The following is a 19,697-nucleotide window of genomic DNA, read 5'->3' on the forward strand; positions in this document are numbered from 1 at the left end:
AGGAGCCAGAGAGAGACGTGCGCTGACGGGGGGTGGCATGGTGCACAGTCCTTTCTGTGCTGTTATTTCCTGTAGGTGTGTGACACACACATAAGAGTGTGTAGCACACACTTGTCCTAATCCCTCTGTGACCTTGGAGTTATGTGTAGTGCAGTGGATTTTTCATTTGTGTTTGCAAAAATATGTTTTTTTTTAATTATTTATTTATTTGAAAGGTGGAGTTACAGATTGGGGGAAAGAGAGAGAGGGAGAGAGGTCTTTCATCCACTGGTTCACTCCCCAAATGGCTGCAATGCCAGAGCTGGGCTGATCTGAAGCCAAGAGCTTCTTCTGGAGCTGCGCCAATCTGAAGCCAGGAGCCAGGAGCTTCTTTCAGGTCTCCCATGTGGGTGCAGGGGCCCAAGGACTTGGGCCATCTTCTACTGCTTTCCCAGGCCACAGCAGAGAGCTGGATCAGATGTGGAGCAGCTGGGACTTGAACAGGCACCTATAGGGGATGCCAACACTGCAGGGAGCAGCTTTACCTGGTACTCTACAGTGCTAGCCCCCAAAATACATTAAAAAAAAGATTTGTGGGGCCAGCATGTGGCGTAGAGGGTAAAACCGCCACCTGCAGTGCCAACATCCCCTGTGGGCGCTGCAACATCCCCTGGAGCCCCTGCACCCACATGGGGTACGTGGAGGAAGCTCCTGGCTCCTGGCTCCTGGCTTCGGATCGGCACAGCTCCAGCCATTGCAGTCATCTGGGGCGTGAACCAGTGCATGGAAGACCTCTCTCTCTCTCTCTCTCTCTCTCTCTCTCTCTGTCTCTCCTTTTCTCTGTGTAACTCTGACTTTCAAATAAACAAATCAATCTTATTTAAAAAAAGAGATTTGTTTGTTTATTTATTTGAAAGGCAGAGTTCCAGATAGAAAGGGGCGGGGAGAGAGAAAGAGAGGGATATGGCCGGGGCTCGACCAGGCGGAAGCCAGGAACCTGGAACTCCACCTGGGTCTCCCACATGGGTGGTAGGGGCCTAAGCACTTGGGCCACCTTCTGCTGTGTTCATAGGCACATCAGCAGGGAGCTAGACTGGAAATGAAGCAGGCTGGACTCTGCTCATATGGATGCCAGTGTCACAGGCAGTGACTTAACCCACTGTGCCACAAAAACAGAGCCTGGCTGGCACTGTGGCATAGCGAGTAAAGCCTCCACCTGCAGTTCTGGCATCTCATATAGGCGCCTGTTCAAGTCTTGGCTGCTCCACTTCCAATCCAGCTCCCTGCTATGGCCTGGGAGAGTAGTAGAGATGGCCCAAGTCCTTAGACCCCTGCACCCACGTGGGAGACCCTGAAGAAGCTTCTGGGTCAGATCAGCCCAGTTCTGGCCATTGCAACCATTTGGGGAGAGAACCAGCAGATGGAAGACCTCAATCTCTTTCTGCCTCTGCCTCTATGAACTCTGCCTTTCAAATACATAAATAAAAATCTTTAAAAAAATCCCCTGTAAAAATGCATTTTATGGGTTAGCATTTGGCTCAGCGGTAAAGATGCCGCTTGGGATCGCACTGTCCCAGATCAGAGTGACTGGTTTGATTTCCGGCTCCATTTCCGATTGCAGCTTCCCGCTAATGTGTAGTCTGGGAGGCATCAAATATGACTCAAGTGCTTTGGGTCCCTGCCACCCATGGGGGAAGCCTGGATGGAGTTCCATGTTCCTGACTTTGGTCTGGCCCACCTTTGGCTGTTGAGAGCATTTGAGGAGTGAACCAGAGGATGGAAGATCTCTGTCTCTCTGCTTTTCAAATAAAATGGCAATACGTTTTAAAAATCTTTTAAATGCATTTCATGTAATGGGCACTTTGTGGGTTCTCAAGAAAAGCTAGAGGAATGGTGACTAAAATAGCAAGGGAATGTGTCTTCTGGTGGGTTGTAAGTCCATATAGAAGGTTCTGGACAAAGCAGATCTCTGCTGGGTGTCTTTCTGTCATGGAAATCAAATATGAGTAAGTCCAAACTTCTCCATCAGCTGAGCTCACTCGTTTGCCAAATCACCCAAGTCAACACTCCCAAAGCAAAACAGGGTCCAGAAAAAGTCCCTGGAAGGTCACCCCTTTGTCTGCCATCAGCTTGCTTCTCCTATTCCCCTCATTACAGAAATCCTAGCGCAGCGCTAAGATCTGAGCGAGCAATGAGTGGAGCCAGGGAGAGGGGAAGTCGGTCAACTTTTGGTCACACAGGACCCTTGGAGGCTTGTTCTGGGTAATGAGCTGGACTTCTTGCACCTCAGAAGGCGGGAGAACCACATCCTGGTCTCACCTACCCACTCACCCACTCTTTCGATATCAGCCACCTAAGCTGCACCCTGCCCCTCAGCCTTAGGCACCAGCCCACAAGCTGCCCTGCTTCCTAGAGTCCCGCAGAGCTGGGTGAGCAGCGCCCTTGCTCCCGGAAGCGTGCACTTGATGCCCAACATCCCTGCAAGTCCTTGGCAAGTGTTGTGTGAGACGTGTTTGTAATAGGAAGTTCCCCAGCTCTGCCTGCTGACCCCAGGCGTGACCACACCAAGACCTCACGGCGCAGCTCCCCCTCGCCGACGGGCGCACCGACATGACCTGGATGCTGGTGCTCATCTTCATCACGGCCCACCCAGGTGACAGGGCACTCGCTTTAGACCGAAGGGGTGTGCGGCTGGGGGGGGGGTTGGAGGAGAGTGGACTTAGATGCACCAGGGGCGCAGGCATGCGGGGGGTGCTGGACACCGAGCTGTGAGGGGGCAAGTGAGGGAAGCGGTGGACTCCCCCACTTTGCAGTCCCTTCATGTGCTCACCTGCTGCCAGGGTCACTACCCAGGTCCATCCCAGAGCCCTTTTCACAGCCGATTCCTCTTAGGATAAAAGGACCAGTGAAAGGTGGCCAGGAAGAAGGAAGGGCTGCAGGAAGGGGCCTTTTTTGTGCTTTTCTTTTCTTTGTGTGTGTGTGTGTGTGTGTGTTTCACTTTTTTAAGGGATCTGTTTTAATTGATGTTCAATAAGTATTTTAAACCAGGCTCCTTAGCTAGGGTCTAGATAGATAATTAGGACTTTGGGAGATCTTTCTTTGTGAAACTGATTTTTTTTTTTTTAATTTGGATGTCAGAGTTACACAGAGAGAAAAGGAGAGGCAGAGAGAGAGAGAGAGAGAGAGAGAGAAAGAGAGAGAGGTCTTCCATCCACCTGTTCACTCTCCAGATGACCGCAACAGCTGGAGCCGTGCCGATCTTAAGCCAGGAGCCAGGAGCTTTTTTCTGGGTCTCCCATGTGAGTGCAGGGGCCCAAGGACTTGGGCCATCTTCTACTGCTTTCCCAGGCTGTAGAAGAGAGCTGGATCAGAAGTGGAACAGCCGGGACTCAAACCGGCGCCCATATGGGATGCCGGCACTGCATGACTGGAAAATTTCCCTAACTCAAGGATTTAGTGAGGGATTTTAATTAGTTTAATTCATAAATATGGATGTGCTAAATTGGGAATTTCCATGTGTGTGCCCTAGAGATTTACTTAATTATCTCTAACAAAAACCAATGTGGCAAAGACAGTTTACTCTAAATGCCATTCGTTCCAAAATGATACCTGAAATAATGTAATTAAGGATATTAGTGGGGGCTGCACTGCAGCGTAGTGGGTTAAAGTCCTGGCTTGTAATGTCAGCATCCCATATGGGCACTGGTTCGAGTCCCAGCTGCTCTACTTCCAATCCAGTTCCTGCTAATGCACCTGGGAAGGCAGCTGAGGAGGGCCCAAATCCTTGGGACCCTGTACCCATGTGAGAGACCCAGAGGAAGCTCCTGGCTCCTGGCTTTGGATAGGCCCAGTCTGGCCATTGCAGCCATTTGGGGAGTGAAGCAGCAGATGGAAGACCTCTCTCTCTCTCTCTCACTCTCTCTCTCTCTTTCCCTTTCCCTAGCACTTTCAAGTAAAATAAATCTTTAAATAAAAAGGATATTAGTTAGCTAGGCATCCATATTTCATGAATGAATGAGCTTCAGTTTCATGTGGCAAGTTCAGGGTCAACAAGTTACTGGTGAATATGCCTGGATGATGTTGGGAAAGGGTGAGGGTAAGAGGTGATATGGGAAAGAGTATGGAGAGTGAGTTCATAAGCCTCGTTAAGAAATTACAGTGGTAGGGGCTGGTGCTGTAGCGTAGGGAGTAAAGCTGCCACCTGCAGTGCAGGCATCTCATATGGGCAGCTGTTCAAATCCCAGCTGCTCCACTTCCGGTCCAGCTCTCTGCTATGGCCTGGGAAAGCAGTGGAGGGATGGCCCAAGTCCTTGGGCCCCTGCAGCCACATGGGAGACCTGGAAGAAGCTCCTAGCTCCTGGCTTCGGATTGGCCCAGCTCTGGCTGTTGCAGCCACTTGGGGAGTGAACCAATGGATGGAAGACCTCTCTCTCTCTCTCTCTCTCTCTCTCTCTCTCTCTCTCTGCCTCTCTGTAATTCTGCTTTCAAATAAAGAAATTACAGTGGGAAAGAGGCAAGGGTTTCATGAGGCCTGCCGTGTGCTGGTGCCCAGACACCCGACATGTGGGGACATCTGGGACACCCATGCTGAGCTCTCTTGCCTTCTCTCCTTGGCTAACGGGGGAGATGTTTCTCTGGGTCTTCTCTCTGCCCCGAGGATGCTGTGCCCTCTGGGTATCCCAGCCCCCTGAGATTCACACTGAGGAGGGTGCTGCTACCACCCTGCCCTGCAGCTTCAACGCCTCCCGGGGGAGACCGGCCATTGGCTCCGTCACGTGGTACCGGGACAAGGTGGCTCCAGGGAAGGAAGTGAAGAACGAAACCCCAGAGTTCAGGGGCCGCCTGGGCCCCCTGGCCTCTTCCCGGTTCTTCTACGACCACCAGGCTGAGCTTTGTATCTGGCACACCTCAAGCCGTGATGCGGGCGTCTACGTCTGCAGCGTGGAGGTGCTGGGCCTGGGCGTCGGCACAGGGAATGGGACTCGGCTGGTGGTGGAGAGAGGTGAGGTCTGGGGCGGCGGCGGGGGGGGGGGGGGAGGAATGTGTCCCAGGGAGGCAGGAACCCTCCCCAGCCTTGTCCACCGAGCCCCTTCCTCCCGCAGCCCCTCCTCCGCTAGAGACCAGCACAGTCCTCTTCCTCCGGGCTGGATTCTACGCTCTCAGCTTTCTCTCTGTGGCCATGGGCAGCACCCTCTATTACCAGGGCAAATGTGAGTCATGGGGCCGGGGCCATGGGGCAAGCCACATGGGAGGGACAGACGCCAGGAAGAAGAGCGCTTCTGGGCGGTGGCCCTGAGCAGCTCCCATTGTCCCTCCCACCAGGCCACTGTCACCTGGGGACACGTCGCCACTCTTGGATGGCCTCTGAGGAGTGATTCTAGACCCCTACCCCCCGCCGATGCCCAGCCCTCTTCAAGAGACCCCAATAAACCTGTCTCTGTCCAACCACTGACTCCCTCCTGTGAGTCTCGTGTGTTTTCTTCCCCGTTGTCCAGATGCCCCAGGATGCCTCTCTTCAGGTGCTGGCTCCTCACCCCCACCCCCTGCTTCCACGTCGGACCTGGAGGGGCCACGCAGAGAGCTTCCCAACAGTGGTGCCCAGAGGCCCCTCCCACCTCCTCTCCCCCGTCCAGGGGCTGAGGCTGGCGCTCCTGATCTGACGGCTCCTACTCCAGTCAGGCCCCCTGAACAGCCCCCCCGACTCTTCTCTGGCCTGCAGGAGAGCCCAGGCCCTTCAGCATCTTCCTTCACCCCATAAACCACCACTTGCCCCCCACTGTGGAGGGTGGGCCGGGGATCGCGCTGAAGGGGGGCGGGTGCTGGAGAGACGGACGGACGGACGGACAAGTCTGAGACACAGGTGACCGCACCACAGTCTTTACTGGGAGCACCACCGGGTGATGCTGGCCTCTGGCTGGGGCGAAGCAGGTGTCCTGGGCGCTCAGGTGGGCTTGTTTTTAGCAATGCAGGCGTAGTCAGCACTGGGGTCCTCCTTCATGCTTTCTCCTTCTCCGTGGGCCAGCTCCGTGCCCTCTGCACTCTGCACGGGCAGCCTCTGTAGAGACGCGTAATGGAGCTCCGTCTCCCCCGAGCGCTGGACCTGGGACCGGGGGCGGGCAGAAGGCGCTGATGGGAGGGTCTCGGGCGTGGCCGCCCTCAGACCCTTCCCTGGGATACCCGCCCCCCACCTCCCACCTCTCTTACCTCGCTGCCTTCGCCTTTTTTCTCTCTCTCCCCACCACCCCACTTTCTCCTTTGCTCTCGCCCCCCCCCCCGCCCCCTTGTCCCAGCCCTCTGCTGGGAGAAGATCTTCTTCCGACCTTTCCCCGTTTCCCACTCGGGCTCTCTCCCGCCCTGCCCCCTCCCTAACCCCAGACTCACCCAGCTCCTCTCCAGCCGCTTCACTGGAAGAAAAACAGCAGCTCAGCGGGGGGTGGGGGGTGGGGGGTGGGGGGAGGGGGCTGCTCACCGCCCTCCTCTCCCGCGGGCCTTGCCCCACTTGCTGGACCCCCGCCCCCCGCGGTTCCCACGGCCAAGGCCCCCCCCCCCCCCCGCCCCGGCCCCGCCTCTCCCTTTGGATGCTCTTCTCTCACCCCTCCCACCGGCGACATGGAACATGGCTCACCTCTCCTAAGGAGCCGGCACAGACAGGCGGACAGAATGGTCCCGACCAGGAGCAGCAGCCCCAGCAGCCCCAAGCCCACGTAGAGCAAAGGGCACAGGTCTGTTGGGAAGAGGGATAGCGCTGGAGGGCCCACTGCTCTCTTCCCCTGAGCCCAGCCTTCTGGGTGGAGGGAGGCATCTCAAGTCTCCTCTCCATTTGTTTTCAGAAGCAGGAAATTGTCCTCTCCAGATCCCCAGCCCAGCCCCTGCTATCTCCCCTCCTGCCTGAGGGCCCGCATCCCTCACCTGTACGCACATGAGTGCCTGACTGCTGCTCACCCCTGCGAGGCTCTCGCCACCAGCCCTGCTGCTGCCCCCGAGCCTCCCGGGAGGTCCTTGCCCACCTGCACAGGCTGCTCCCCGGAGGCCCTGGCAGCTGTCAGGAGCCACACGTGCCCCTGTGCCCTCAGTCCTCCCGGAGTCCCCACAGCCCGCCCTGCACAGGAGGGAGGACCCTTACTTACTCTTTGTACACCAGCTGTTACCCATGGCAAGCTGGCATGAGGCTGGCGGGGGACTGGCGACTGACCTGGCGGTCAGGAGACCCAGCGCTTGGGCTAACTGGCCTAGGGTTAGTCACGTGCCCCAAGTTCCTCATCTGCAGCCGGGCGGCCTCTGTTTCAAGCATTCTTCTGGCTGAGGTGCTTTGCTGTGCTAACCCTGAGCTGAGTACTTCTTGGCCGTCGCCGCTCATCCCTATAGCAGTGTAGGGTGCCGGGGCACCTGTTTGTTAACTAAGAAACCAGAAACTCAAGCCTGCACTGGGACTCGAACACCCAGCCCAGAAGCAGCAGAGCTGGCGTTCTAGGCTCCAGAGCCCACCCCCTCCCCTCCACCCAGGCATTTTGGAGCAGCGTCTCCCGCACCGGGGAGTTCCAGGGGGCTGATGCTTGGGCTGACGGACGGAGAGGAGCAGGGTGTGCAGTGGATGTGGGGATTGGTGGAAGAGGGCAGCAGATGGGGTCCATTGACACCCAGGAGTTTGGGCTTTGCTCCCTCAGCCCCAGAGCGACACGGGAGAGCGGGGCCCTGCATGTCTGGTGTGGTGCGTGGGTGTGGAGAGCCTACGGCCCTGTAACTTCCCCTCAGGGACTTCCTGCCCTCCAACCACTGGTTCCTGTTTGAAGGCACTGAGGTCGGGGGCACTCCCTTCACCCCAGACCCAAACGAATCCTCTAGGGACGGAAGCGGAGACCCTGGCAGGAATGCTGGGGTGCGTGGCAGGTGGAGGGGAGAGACCGCGGTGCCCGTGTGGCCGGGAGAGCCACAGTGGACGATTTGTCACCCACAGGCAGCAGAAGCTGCACGGAGGATGCTTCTCGAGTCCCAGGAACCCCTCGCCTACGCGCTCCTCCCTTCCGCTCAGCCTCTGCTGGCTCGGGGTGGGGGCGTTCTCCCCCAGTGTCGCTGCTCACTCCCGGCTTACTCAGAGCTGTGGCTCACGGGGTGGGTGCATTCCAGACCCGCTCCGGCCATCTGAGTGGAGAGGAGTGTTGCCACCACGGACAGACGCTCCTGTCCCTCCCCCGGCTTTAACTTCTCCCCGGGCCTGGGCGCCTCCCCGGGGTCAGCGGCGTCGTGAGGGGAGGATGTTCGATGCTGAGGACTGGGGTTACAACACCTTTCCTTTCGGACTCCTGGGACTGTCACTAGGCCTCCAATCCCCCTCAGCTCGGCATCTTTTTGATCCTGCCGGTTGTCAAGATCAGAATGCCCGCCTCTTGCCTGAGTAACTCTTCCCCCTGCCCTTTGCACGGCATCAGCTGAGAGCTCAGGATCCTGGTCTAAGTGGATGGACAGCACCCACCCCCACCCTGGCTCCCACATCAGATAAGGTACTTCGATGAGTTAGGGTGATTAGCCTGGTGCTCTGCAGCTGTATCCATAGGGTGCTTGGCTGGAGAGTCAAAGGAAGCATGACTTAGATCTACATGAGCACTGCTGATAGATTTAGAACAGAGTTGATGGGAAGTTGGTGCTGGGAAACGAGGTGTGGTTAATCCCCGAGGACTTCCTGCAGGAGGCGGTATTCTGGTGCTAAGCACAGATCTAGGTAAGGGCAGTGGTCGAGGCCCTCAGACAGACACCTGGGTGGCACCATGATGGAGAGGTAGACAGGTGCTGAGCATTGTACCCCACGTCCGTGAGGAGGGGAGGACTGGAGAGCCCAGGTGGGGGCGATGGGTGAGCAGCAGATCTGGTGTCTGGTCCATAGGCGCTCGCACTTCCTTCTCTAAATGCAGTCTTCTGCTACTTCCTCCCCAGCCCCACACCACACCCCGCTCACTCTCCAGAACAGCAGGACACGATGTAGTTTAGGCTTTTTTCTTTCTTTAACATTTCATTATTAAAAAGTTCAAGCATAGATGAAAATTGGAAGAACAGCACGGGGAACATATCCTGGTCCCTTAGATTTTACGATGCGCGTTAGTGCATATTCGCTTTGTTGCGTATTGCAATCTCACTTTTTTTTTTTTTTACAAGCATCTGTACTTTTCACCTCTCAGCTCTTGCATGCTGATCAGTAACGCAAATTCAGTACTTGTTTCCCCATTTCTTTTTTTACCCAAGGAAGACAAAATTTTCATACAGTGAAACGCACAAATCTGAAGTCAGGATTTTTTTTTTTTTTCTTAACTGTTTTGTGGTCAAGTCTCTCGAGCCAGATTGCTGGGCTGAAGCTTGACTCTGTCACTTGTGGTGTGACAAGTTTCCTTCCTTTTCTTTTTTTTTTTTTTTTTAAGAAATATTTATTCATTTGAAAGGCAGAGCGATAAAGAGAAAGAGGGAGGGAGGGACAGAGACCTGCCATCTGCTGGTTCACTTCCCAAATTCCTGTAACAACCGGGGCTGGGCCAGGCTGAAGTCAAAAACCAGAAACTCCATCCAGGTCTTTCCCATGGATGGCGGGGTCCAAGTACCGGAGCCATTTCTGCCGCCTCGCAGGTGCATTGGCAGGAGGCTGAATCAGAAGCAGAGCAGCAGGACTGAACCAGCACTCAGATGTGGATGTGGCCCTTCCAGTGGGTGGCTTAACCTCCTGCGCCACAATGCCTGCCCCATCCACAAGTTTCATAACCTCTCTACGCCTGTTTCCTCTGAGGTGTTGTCAGAATGAAAAGAATTATGATGTATGAAGTGTGGGTAGGGGTGAGTGGATAGCCCAGCCATTAAGATGCTCGTGTCTCACACCGGAGTCAACACCCAGCTCGGGCTCCTGACTCCAGCAGTGATGGCTCAAGTAAGTGAGTTCTGGATGGCTTGCCTGGCTCCGGGCTTCAGCCCTGGCCCAGCTCTGGCCACTGGGGGCGTTCAGGGAGTGACCCAGAGGAAGGGACCCCTCTGTCTCTCATAAACACACACACACACACACACACACACAAGCTATAGTATTTGCGGATCAGTAACAGGCAGATGCTGGGAGACTTTTGCATATCTTTGTATAATAATAACAGCGAGGGCACAAAGAGCTCTGTTATTTTTATCGAAACACAGAGATGTCTCTAAGAAAGGGGGATGAGCTGGGACCACCTCCCGCTGCTTTGGAACTGGTCTCTCTTCTCTCATCGCCTACCACGCTGCCTACCTCTCTCGCTCTTTAGGTCCTTGTTGTGTTTTGCCCCGGCCTCCCTTCAATTGTGTTGTCATTCATCTGTCCACAACTATTCAGTGAGCGCCTGTGACTGATTGTGGAGCTCTTGGAGACTGGGGCCTGCCTCGTGGTTTGCGTGTGATCGTGCAGCAGGGAGCTAATGCATTCCCATCCACCCTGGGTGCCTCAGTATTGAGCCTGGAGCCCCCTTCAGCCTCCAACACTGTGAACTGGCTGAGCTGTGCCTTCCTTTCTCGCCCAGCGCTAGGGGGTTGGGGATGACAAAGGGATGAGAAAGGTGAACCCAGAGTGGCGGGGGTGGAGGGGGGCTTCTTCTTGGTGACCCAGACACCCAGCCCTTCAGCGTGCCAGTTCTTGCCCGTCTGCTCCAGCCTTGGACCTCAAGGAGGTGGGTGCAGCCCACTCTCCAGCACCCACCTCTGGAGTGGACAGCAAAACGCACTCCACCTTGGAAGCCTGAAGTTCTCATTCCAGCCCTGCCGCCTTGCTTTCTGCCAGCTGCTGTCCTGCCCCGAGTCCCCGTTTCCCTCCTCGCTAGCCCAGAAGCGTCTCTGAGTTCCCCTCCAGCTCTACCCTGAAAGCTCAACTCCTTCCTCACTTCAGAGAACCCAAGCATCACTGTGCCCCACCCCTGCTCTGGGTAAACAGGAAGCTGGGGGGGGGGGGAGCCTCGTTGAGCCGGAAAGCCCCAGCCAGGTGTGTGGGTCCACAGGGAGGGGGTGACCCCACCCCGGAGGTATGAAAGCCCTCAGGTCCTGACCCTGGTTCGGAGTCTGCATGGGGGCACTGGAGTTGGAGGGCCGGGGTAGGAGGCCCCAGGGGAGGGGCTGCTTCCTGCTGGCTGTGGCAGGGGCCACTTCCCTGGTGACCCTGCTGCTGGCAGTGCCTATCACCGTCCTGGCTGTGCTGGCCTTGGTGCCGCAGGAGCAGGGAGGACTGGTGAGTGGTTGCAACAGGCCCCGGGGGCTGTGTCTTGTTGCTGTCCCGGCTGAGTGCTTGCTGTACCTGGGGTCAGTGCCTGCCTGGCTCAGCTGGGTAGAGCTGCCCCGTGGAGGGGGTGGGGGTGGGGGTGTCGTGCCTTTCTCTTTGCCGTCTCTCTCTGATGTTTCTCTCATACCCTGTCCTGATGTCTCCAAGCCCCTGAGTGTGTGTCTTCTCTCCCGATGCCTGCCCAAGTGCACGTGCCTTGCTTGCATGTCCTTCTGGGGAATGTGCATTTGGGGATAGCATGGGAAACCCCAGGTCTGGAGCTGGGGTCTGTCGCAAGGGTGGGGTTGGCATCAGCTGAATCTGAACACTGGGCACTGTGACCCCACCCAACCAGGTACCAGAGACGGCTGATCCCGGGGCACAGGCCCAACAAGGACCGGGTAAGAGCAAACCAACTCCTCTCCCCTGCTGGAGCCCCCACCCCACCCCCAGGGACTCCCAGCTCCCACCCACAGCCAGGAGGCCAGGCACCCATCCACCCGCCCTGCCGCTGCCCTCTGAAAGGGGACATGCAGCATGGGTAGGAGGCCTCCCTGACCCCAACCGAGCACTCTTTGTCCCTTGCAGGATTTCAGCAGCTGCCGGAGGAGGAGAAGGAGGAGCCAGAAGCAGATCTCAGCTCCAGGCTGCCGGCTGCCCACCTCATAGGTAAAGCTCTCATAACCCCAGCGTGCCAGCCCTACTCCCCCACAGTTAGGGTCCCTCCGCTCTGTTACTCCAATGCCCGGGTTTCCCACCTACCCCACCACCTCCCGCCCCTCAAGTGCCCACCCTTCCAGCTTCCTCTCCCCTACCCGAGCCGCGCCCCACACCCAAAAGCCCCGCCGCCGCATCCCCACCCCCCTCCCCGGGCCTAGATCGCTCCTCCTAGGCTCGGTTCCCCGAGAGCCCACCGGCCCGTCTCCCCGCAGGCGCTTGGATGAAGGGGCAGGGGCTAGGCTGGGAGGCGAAGAAAGAAGAGGCGTTTCTGAGGAGCGGGACGCAGTTCTCGGGCACCGACGGGCTGGCGCTGCCGCAGGACGGTCTCTACTACCTCTACTGTCACGTCGGCTACCGGGGCCGGGCGCCCCCTGCCGGCGGGGCTCCCCGGGGCCGCGCGGTCGTGCTGCGCAGCTCGCTGTACCGGGCAGGGGGCGCCTACGGGCCGGGCGCTCCCCAGCTGCTGCTCGAGGGCGCCGAGACCGTGACCTCGGTCGTGGACTGGGACGGGAGGCGCGAGTACGGCCCCCTGTGGTACACGAGCGTGGGGTTCGGCGGCCTGGTGCAGCTCCGGAGAGGCGAGAGGGTGTACGTGAACATCAGTCACCCGGACATGGTGGACTACAGGAGAGGGAAGACCTCCTTCGGGGCTGTGATGGTGGGGTGAGGGCCGCCCCAACCCTGGGAAAACCGCTGGCCCCCAGCTCGGTGAGAACTACGCGGGAGGAGACTGTTTGCAAACTGATTTGGAGCGAGGTGGAAATAAAGAGTCTAAAACTCCATGCGGCTGTCCGGACGCTGAGGCGCTAACGTGTCTTAATCCAGGCGTTGGGTGAATGGTTTCAGGATTTTTCCTAATACCCAGAGGGTGTGGTCTTTGCTCCCCAGCCATCCACTCCTGTCTGCACCAGCAGGCCCCAGCGTTAGTCTAACTGGAGGGTAGGAGGAAGGCGCTCTCCTCAAACCCAGAAGCCCCCGCAAGCATCCTGATGCCCAGGGCTACATGGTCCCCTCCAGGTCAGGCACTGCACTCTTCATCATAGGTCCCGCCCAATGGGGGTCATTACAGGGGGAGGCAAGCCTCTCACAAAGGGGCCGCGGCAGCGTGACCCCTAATACAGCCGAGCAGTGAAGCTCCCCCACCCACAATCCGCTCTCTGCGGAGCAGTGACCAGGCCTCCTGGGTCTGAAGCGGGAGGCTGAAGGAAGACAGCGGGCTCAGCTGTCTGAGCCAGGTGGGGAAGGGGAGGAGGCAGTGATGCCCCAGACATCAGGGGGCGCTGGGGGAGGGGGGAAGAGGAAAAATCGGGGCCGCTGGGTCCTGTCCTCGGCGGGATGGAAAGTCCGCACCCGTGGGTCACACTGTGGGTCCCCTCTCCCCAAAGTGGGCAAGTGTGGGGACTCCTGGGGTGAGTAACAGCATGATGGCCCACCCCATGACCAACTTCCAGCCTGCGGTTGCTACGAGGAGGCAGAGGAGGACCAGGGCCCTATCTGGGTCACCCTGCGGGTCACAACACCCCCACGGCACACCACACAAAGTTGGTTTTCCCCTGCCTGGCAACCTCTGCGGAAGGAAAACCCAACTTCTGGGCCCAGTGGGGGCTCCCGCTCTCGGGGGCTCCATGTCCAAGTTCCTATTTGTCTTCATCTCTGTGTCCAGCCTCCCTGCAAGAGAGGGGAATGACAGAGGTTCCTTGCTCGGCTCAGTAGTCGAGTGCCTGTGTGGATTGAGTTCCGGGCTCCTGGCTTCAGCCTGACCCTAGCTGTTGCAGGCATTTGGGGAGTGATCAGAGGATGGAAGATTTCTCTCCTTCTCTCCTCTCCATAAATAAATAAGAAATTTAAAATACTTATTTTATTGCTTTGAAAGGCAGAGTTATAGAGAGTGAGAGGGAAAGATGGAGAGAGAGAGAGAGAGAGAGAGAGAGAGAGAGATACCTTCCATCCTCTGGTTCCCTCTCTGAATGTCTGCAATGGTCTAGGTTGGGCCAGGCTGAAGCCAAGAGGCTGGAGCTTCATCTGAGTCTCTCATGTGGGTGCAGGGGCCCAAGCTCTTGGGCCACCATCTGCTGCTTTCTCATATGCATTAGCAGGAAGCTTGATCAGAAGTGGAGCAGCCAGGATTCAAACCAGTGCCCATACTGGATGCCAATGTTGCAGGTGGCGACTTAACCCATTATGCCATAACACCAGCCCCAATATATATTTTTTTAAATCCAATTTTAGCTAAGAACACTGATTAGTCAGTTTAGCAAGAACTCTCTGCCCCTCATTCTCCATACCTGATTTTATTTTTTTAATTTGAAAGACAGAGACGACAATCAGAGTGCTCTCACTCACTGGCTCACTGCTCAAAAACCCATAACAAGCCAGGAGTGGCCGGGAACTGGAAACTCAATCCGGGTCTCCCACAGGTAGCAAGGACACAACTACTTGAGCCCTTCGACTGCTGCCTCCTAGGGAGCACATTATCAGAAACCTGGAATTGGGAGCAGAGCAGGGATTTGTATGCAGGTACTCTGATATGGGATAGGAGTATCCTGAGTGATATCTTTTTTTAAATTTTATTTTTAAAGATTTTATTTATTTATTTGAGAGGTTGAGTTACAGACAGTGAGAGGAAAAGAAAGGTCTTCTGGTTCACTCCCCAAATTGGCCGCAACAGCCAGAGCTATGACGATCTGAAGCCAGGAGCCAGGAGCTTCTTCCTGATCTCCCACGTGGGTGCAGGGGCCAAAGGATCTGGGCCATCTTCTACTGCTTTCCCAGGACACAGCAGAGAGCTGGATTGGAAGAGGGACAGCCAGGACTAGAACCTGCACCCATATGGGATGCCGGCGCCGCAGGCAGAGGATTAACCTACTGCGCCACAGCACTGCCCCCCCCCGAGTGGTATCTTAACTGCTGCTCTAAATGCCTGCCCCATCATGCTTGATATCTGATCAAATCCTTCAGCCTCTACCATTCCCCAAGTGATGTCTGATCACCTTGGCCTGTCTTTGGCAAGAATCCTGCTTGGTGGTTTTAGCATAATCCCCTTTACTGAGGTTTTTTCTTAACCTTTCTTCATCCATGGACCCCTACCCTGCTCCTTGGCTATCAACTGCTGCCCCATGCCCAGGCTGTTTTGGGGTGGAGCCTGATCTCTCTCCCCCAGAACAAGAGCCCAGGGCACTGGTCCCTGTACCTGCCATGATGGGCCTGAGTAAAGTCTTTCTTACTTCAATAAGGATCATTAATGTGTTCTTTACCAGGAGTGCTTTTCTCTTTCTGTTTCCCTCACTTCATCCATTCCACTCATCATCTGCCAAAAAGATCAGTGAGATTGAGCTGGCTCCTGGGTCCTTCACCCACGTGTCATTCCTTGTTTCTTATGTAGTCTCTTGTATTCCACCCACCAAGGGGACGGAAGCGGATTGAAGAAAGGGAGCCAGAATTCATGCATTGTCTCCCGTGCCAGGTGCCGAGCTCGGGGTCCCCTGTGTGTGTGTGAATGGGGGGGCATTCCCAGCTCCCTTTGACAGCTTGCGGGGAACTGGTGCAGGTTGCACGGTTAGGACGGGGCTGAGCGAGGGGCCTGGGACTCAGGGGTTTGGAGCCCAGACACCTGCATCTCTGGAAGTCCCTTGGCTGTGATTCAGGTAGCTGAGAATGTGGCACCTCCCCAGCTCGGTCAGGCCACAACAGCAGGAAAGAGCTGCAGGACTTTCCCAGCAGGGAGCGGAATTCCCAGACTGGGAAATTCCCGCGCCCCCAGGGAAAGGCAATTAGGTTCAGGCTCCTGCGTCCTGGGCAAGAGGGGATCTTTCTGTGTCTGTAGGGTCTCCTGGACCCCAAGAGTCTAAGGTCCCAAGGATCTTCAGGGAGTGGGCTCCCACCCTCAAGGAGAGGCAGATGCAGAATCAATTTTGGGAGACTATGGGGGCGGGGCATTTCGTCTATCGGTTAAGACACTTGTGTCCCACACCCAGCTGCCTGGGTTTGATTCCCAGCTCCACTCCTGACTCCAACTTCCTGCTAATGCAGACCATGGGAGGCAGTGGTGATGGCCCAAGTAATTGGGTACTTGTCATCCAGATAGGAGACCTGAGTTGAATTCCTGACTTCTGGCTGCAGCCCATGGCAAGGCATTATGGGACAAGAACCAGTGGGTGGGCACTCTCTCTTTATCTGTCTCTGCCTTTCAAATAACTAGAAGCAAGAAAGAAGGAAAAGAGAACAGGTTTATTTTTTAAGGAGTCTTTATTTCTCGCCACTGACCAGTAGGGCGGTTACCAACACAACTCCCTTAGGGAGCAGAGGTTCGGTGATGTAGCGACGGGTCAGTCACCAAATCAGCATTAGTGAGACAACCTGATCAGATAAATATCTTCTTAAAAACATAAGTGAAGGGAGGCACAGGGGCCAGGAGGCCAGGTGGGATCGACCCATGGTTCTGCTCTGTTTTCACGGAAAACGTGTGAGAACCAAGGCAGCTCCTACGCTGAGTACCCCAGGATGCGCTGAGCTTCCAAATAAATACATTCATTGGCAAATAAATAAATATTAAATAAATAATAAATAATCAATAATCACCAGTGCAACTATAAATAGAGGGGCCCTGCCCTGGGCGGGGGGCGGGGCTCCACATTGCAGAGAAGAGTGTAGAAACATCTGAGGAGAGGAAGGCCTAGGTCTGGGTGACAACTTCTCTCAAGGGCTCTTCTAGAAGGTTCTGGCCTGAACCCACGGCTACGTGGTCCCCACATTCCGGATGTCCCGGGCTCAATCTGAGAATGGAGTTCTGAAGGCCCCAGTGAGTCCTGGAAGCCTCAGTTTGAATGCTTTGGTGTGGCCAGGGCCCTGACTGTGCAGGCCTACACCACCACGGTCCAGGTTTCTAAGTGGTGGTGTTAAAAGTTCTGAGGTCTGATTCTGAGCCCCTCATTTCTGTTTCTAAGCTAGAGGAGGATGAGAGGGGCTGAGGGCGCCCAGAGTGAGGGGGCTGGGGTGGGAGAGGGGGAGGGGTGGCGGTCAGTCCCCTCACAGGGCAATGATCCCAAAGTAGACCTGCCCGGACTCGGCAAGGTCCAGGTACTCAGGCTGGTTGACCTCGGTGCTGAGCCGGTCACCCTTCTCCAACTGGAAGACGCCGCCCAGGTAGATGGGCTCGTACCAGGCCATGGGCTCAGCCTCCTCGGGGGTCTCCCGGTGGCAGGGGCTCTTGATGGCAGAGAGGAGGTTGACCTTGTTCGGGTAGGAGACGGCGAAGCGGCTGACAGTGTGAGTGAGGAGCACGTAGGAGCGGCAGCCTTGACCGCTGAAGAGAACCTGGGAGTAGATGAGGTACAGCCCGTCGGCCGGCACCACCAGCTGGTTGTCCGTGAGCTTCATGCCGTTGGCCAGCAGGGCGTTCGCACGCTGGCTCAGCCACTGGAGCTGGCCCTCCACTTGCGGGTTTGCTGGAGAAAAAGAGAAGGGAGGGAGGGGTGAGTCAGGGTAACTGTGACGGTTCACCCTCCACATCCTGGGCCCCACGTTCTGCCTGCCCTCACATCCGGTTCCTGCTCCTCCGTGGGCCTTCCCACATCCCATCTAGCCGTGGGGTTCTCAGTGCCCCCTCTGTTCCTCCACCCTCCCCTTGAGCTCAGCAGGTGCTTCTCACTCCGTCTCCCACGTCTCAGCCCTCAGATCCCCTCCCTCCAAGTCCCGCGTGCTCCTTCGCGCCCTGGACACCCACTCAGAGCTCTTACCTACTACGTGGGCTAGAGGCTTGTCACTCAGGGCCCGAGAAGCTGATCCTGAGAAGAAGAAAGACAGAGCTGAGACCCCTACCCTCAGGAGACGATATCTCCTCCCAAAACCCAGACTCTAATCCCCGCCCTTCGCTGCTTGCTTCCCGGGACTACAGCTCCCCTCCCACTCAAACCCAGGACGGTAGGAGAAGCTAGAGACACTTACTGAGGGTGACCATCTGGGCCACAGGGTTGACTAGATGGAGGTTGTTTGGGGACTGCTGGGGGAAAAAAGGAGAGGATTAGCATGGGGGAATCACGCTCAAAGGAGCAACAGGTGGCAGCTCAGCCGGCTTTTGCTCTGCTGTCTCTTCATCCATCCACTCATCGGGCTCCTTCCCTCCCTCCCTCCCTCCCTCCCTCCCTCCCTCCCTCCCTCCCTCCCTTCCTTCCCGCTAACAACTCTTTCGGGAGGTTCCTTCTGTGTACCAGACGCCCTGTCTTCACCCCCTCTCGTCTCTGTCTCCGCATGTCCCTCCTTATCTCGCGTATCTCCCACATCTCTCTATCTGCTTGCTCGTTCATTCATTCATTCTTGCATGCATGCAGCCAAGGTCTAGTGAGCACCCTCCTCCTCTCCACATCTCCCTCTGCCTCCCCATCTGGCCCCACGGTTTCCCGCCCCCATCCTGTCAGCTAACTCATTCATTTATGTCGGCCGCCACGCACTCACCTCTTCCTCCTGAGGGCCGATCACCCTGAAGTGCAGCAGGCAGAAGAGCGTGGTGGCTCCAGCCACGAGCAGGAAAGAGAAGAGGCTGAGGCAGAGGCAACGCTTGGAGCCCTGGGGCCCCCCTGCCTTCTTGGGGAGCGGCCCCTCCGCCAGCTCGACGTCCCGGATCATACTCTCAGTGCTCATGGCGCTCTCTCCAGAGGGAGGTGGTGGAACCAGGGGCTGGTGCGTGAGAGAGGAAGACGGCACACCGGCTGGCAGCTTGTCTGGCGGGGCGGCGTCTGGGAGTTACTGCCGGGGGAGCCTGGAGTTGCTGCTCTCCCTCCTAGCTGGTGCCCGTGTCCTCACTGAGGGAGCTTCTCTGGCTGGGTGTGCACACAACTGCCTTTATAGCCCGCGGGCGAGAGGGGGGCGGGGAAAGGCTCTCATTCACCCAGCGGAAAACTTCCTTGGTGGAGAAACCCATGAGCTCATCTGGAGGAAGCGGTAGTGGGCTCTACACCTTCTCTCTCGGTTTCTTCTCCATCTCGGGGGTGGGGGCGGGGCTTTGGAAAGTTGGGGACACCCAGGCATCAAGGATACTCCTCACCCTCCCGACCCAGATTTGGAGGTGAATGTCTTGGGCCAGTTACCAGTGCAAGCAGAGCAACCTGGAAGCTGGATCCTGGTTGCCCCTGCCCCCACCACGCCTACTTTGGGGGACCGATGGGTGTGCTGTTTCCCTCTGATTTCCAGACAGGACTCCTGTGGGGGGTAGAACTTGAAGTAGGAGGGGCTTCAGAAGGCTGAGACCTTGAGCGGGAGAAACCTGGGCGGTGCTGGGTCTGAGACAGGTGTCTGGGTCCCCGGGCGGGGGGGCAAAAGGCGCTGGGGGCTGGGTGCATGGGGTGTGCATGGGGCCCCTGGCAGGGCTGGGTGGAGGATAGCAGGGACAAGCCTGGGACAGCCCCAGAGGGAGGGAAATCAGCCCTGGGAATTCACGGCCCCACAGGGCACGGCTTCTCCTTTCATTCTGAACCCGGATCCTCACTACTGGTTTCAATCTTGATTTCCAAGGGACTCTGAGGTCCCTGATTTTTTTTTCATGAATCCACCCCTCCCTTCCAAGCCCTGTTATGCGGCTGCGTGTCCACAAAGTCTGCTGTGTTCCACACCCCCTGGTGCTCCTTGGGGTCCTGTGCAAAGCTCCTCCTCAGGGGGTCTCCATCTGCACCCTCACCATCTGGGACAGCCCTCCCTTTGTGTGGTCCCTTCTCCCCAGAGGCCCCCTGTGACCCCCTCCCTCAAGCCTCTAGGAGAGGTC

At 56.9% G+C, this 19,697-nt stretch overlaps 4 protein-coding genes across 7 annotated transcripts; 2 read left to right on the forward strand and 2 right to left on the reverse strand.

Moving 5' to 3' along the window:
* The first annotated feature begins 2,311 nt into the window (after nt 1-2,311).
* On the forward strand, nt 2,312-5,431 carry NCR3 (natural cytotoxicity triggering receptor 3). Of its 2 annotated transcripts, none has more exons than XM_008262549.5 (4): nt 2,312-2,632; nt 4,637-4,981; nt 5,052-5,189; nt 5,302-5,431. In XM_008262549.5, exons 1-4 carry the CDS (start codon nt 2,590-2,592, stop codon nt 5,352-5,354), a joined length of 579 nt encoding a protein of 192 aa, XP_008260771.2. In that variant the 5' UTR covers nt 2,312-2,589; the 3' UTR covers nt 5,355-5,431. The 2 variants fall into 2 exon arrangements, with proteins under 2 accessions (XP_008260771.2, XP_002714354.2); XM_002714308.6 differs by having other exon boundaries at nt 2,313-2,632; nt 5,082-5,189.
* A 409-nt stretch (nt 5,432-5,840) lies between these two features.
* On the reverse strand, nt 5,841-7,276 carry LST1 (leukocyte specific transcript 1). Its single transcript, XM_051854979.2, has 4 exons — nt 7,107-7,276; nt 6,605-6,703; nt 6,361-6,383; nt 5,841-6,079 (listed from the first exon to the last, which is right to left on the reverse strand). The coding sequence occupies exons 1-4, from the start codon at nt 7,129-7,131 to the stop codon at nt 5,921-5,923; spliced, it is 306 nt and encodes a 101-aa protein (XP_051710939.1). The 5' UTR covers nt 7,132-7,276; the 3' UTR covers nt 5,841-5,920.
* A 3,747-nt stretch (nt 7,277-11,023) lies between these two features.
* On the forward strand, nt 11,024-12,726 carry LTB (lymphotoxin beta). 2 transcript variants are annotated; one of them, XM_008262547.5, is made up of 4 exons: nt 11,024-11,194; nt 11,580-11,625; nt 11,813-11,893; nt 12,157-12,726. In XM_008262547.5, exons 1-4 carry the CDS (start codon nt 11,033-11,035, stop codon nt 12,609-12,611), a joined length of 744 nt encoding a protein of 247 aa, XP_008260769.2. In that variant the 5' UTR covers nt 11,024-11,032; the 3' UTR covers nt 12,612-12,726. The 2 variants fall into 2 exon arrangements, with proteins under 2 accessions (XP_008260769.2, XP_017200464.2); XM_017344975.4 differs by lacking the exons at nt 11,580-11,625; nt 12,157-12,726.
* Nucleotides 12,727-16,170: 3,444 nt separating this feature from the next.
* TNF (tumor necrosis factor) lies at nt 16,171-18,757 on the reverse strand. Of its 2 annotated transcripts, none has more exons than XM_008262537.5 (4): nt 18,395-18,757; nt 17,888-17,942; nt 17,680-17,727; nt 16,171-17,388 (listed from the first exon to the last, which is right to left on the reverse strand). In XM_008262537.5, exons 1-4 carry the CDS (start codon nt 18,578-18,580, stop codon nt 16,970-16,972), a joined length of 708 nt encoding a protein of 235 aa, XP_008260759.1. In that variant the 5' UTR covers nt 18,581-18,757; the 3' UTR covers nt 16,171-16,969.
* Between the last annotated feature and the right edge of the window lie 940 nt (nt 18,758-19,697).

Source organism: Oryctolagus cuniculus, chromosome 5 (genome assembly GCF_051225735.1).
Source record: "Oryctolagus cuniculus isolate XC-2025 breed Fujian yellow rabbit chromosome 5, ASM5122573v1, whole genome shotgun sequence".
Taxonomy (NCBI): domain Eukaryota; kingdom Metazoa; phylum Chordata; class Mammalia; order Lagomorpha; family Leporidae; genus Oryctolagus; species Oryctolagus cuniculus.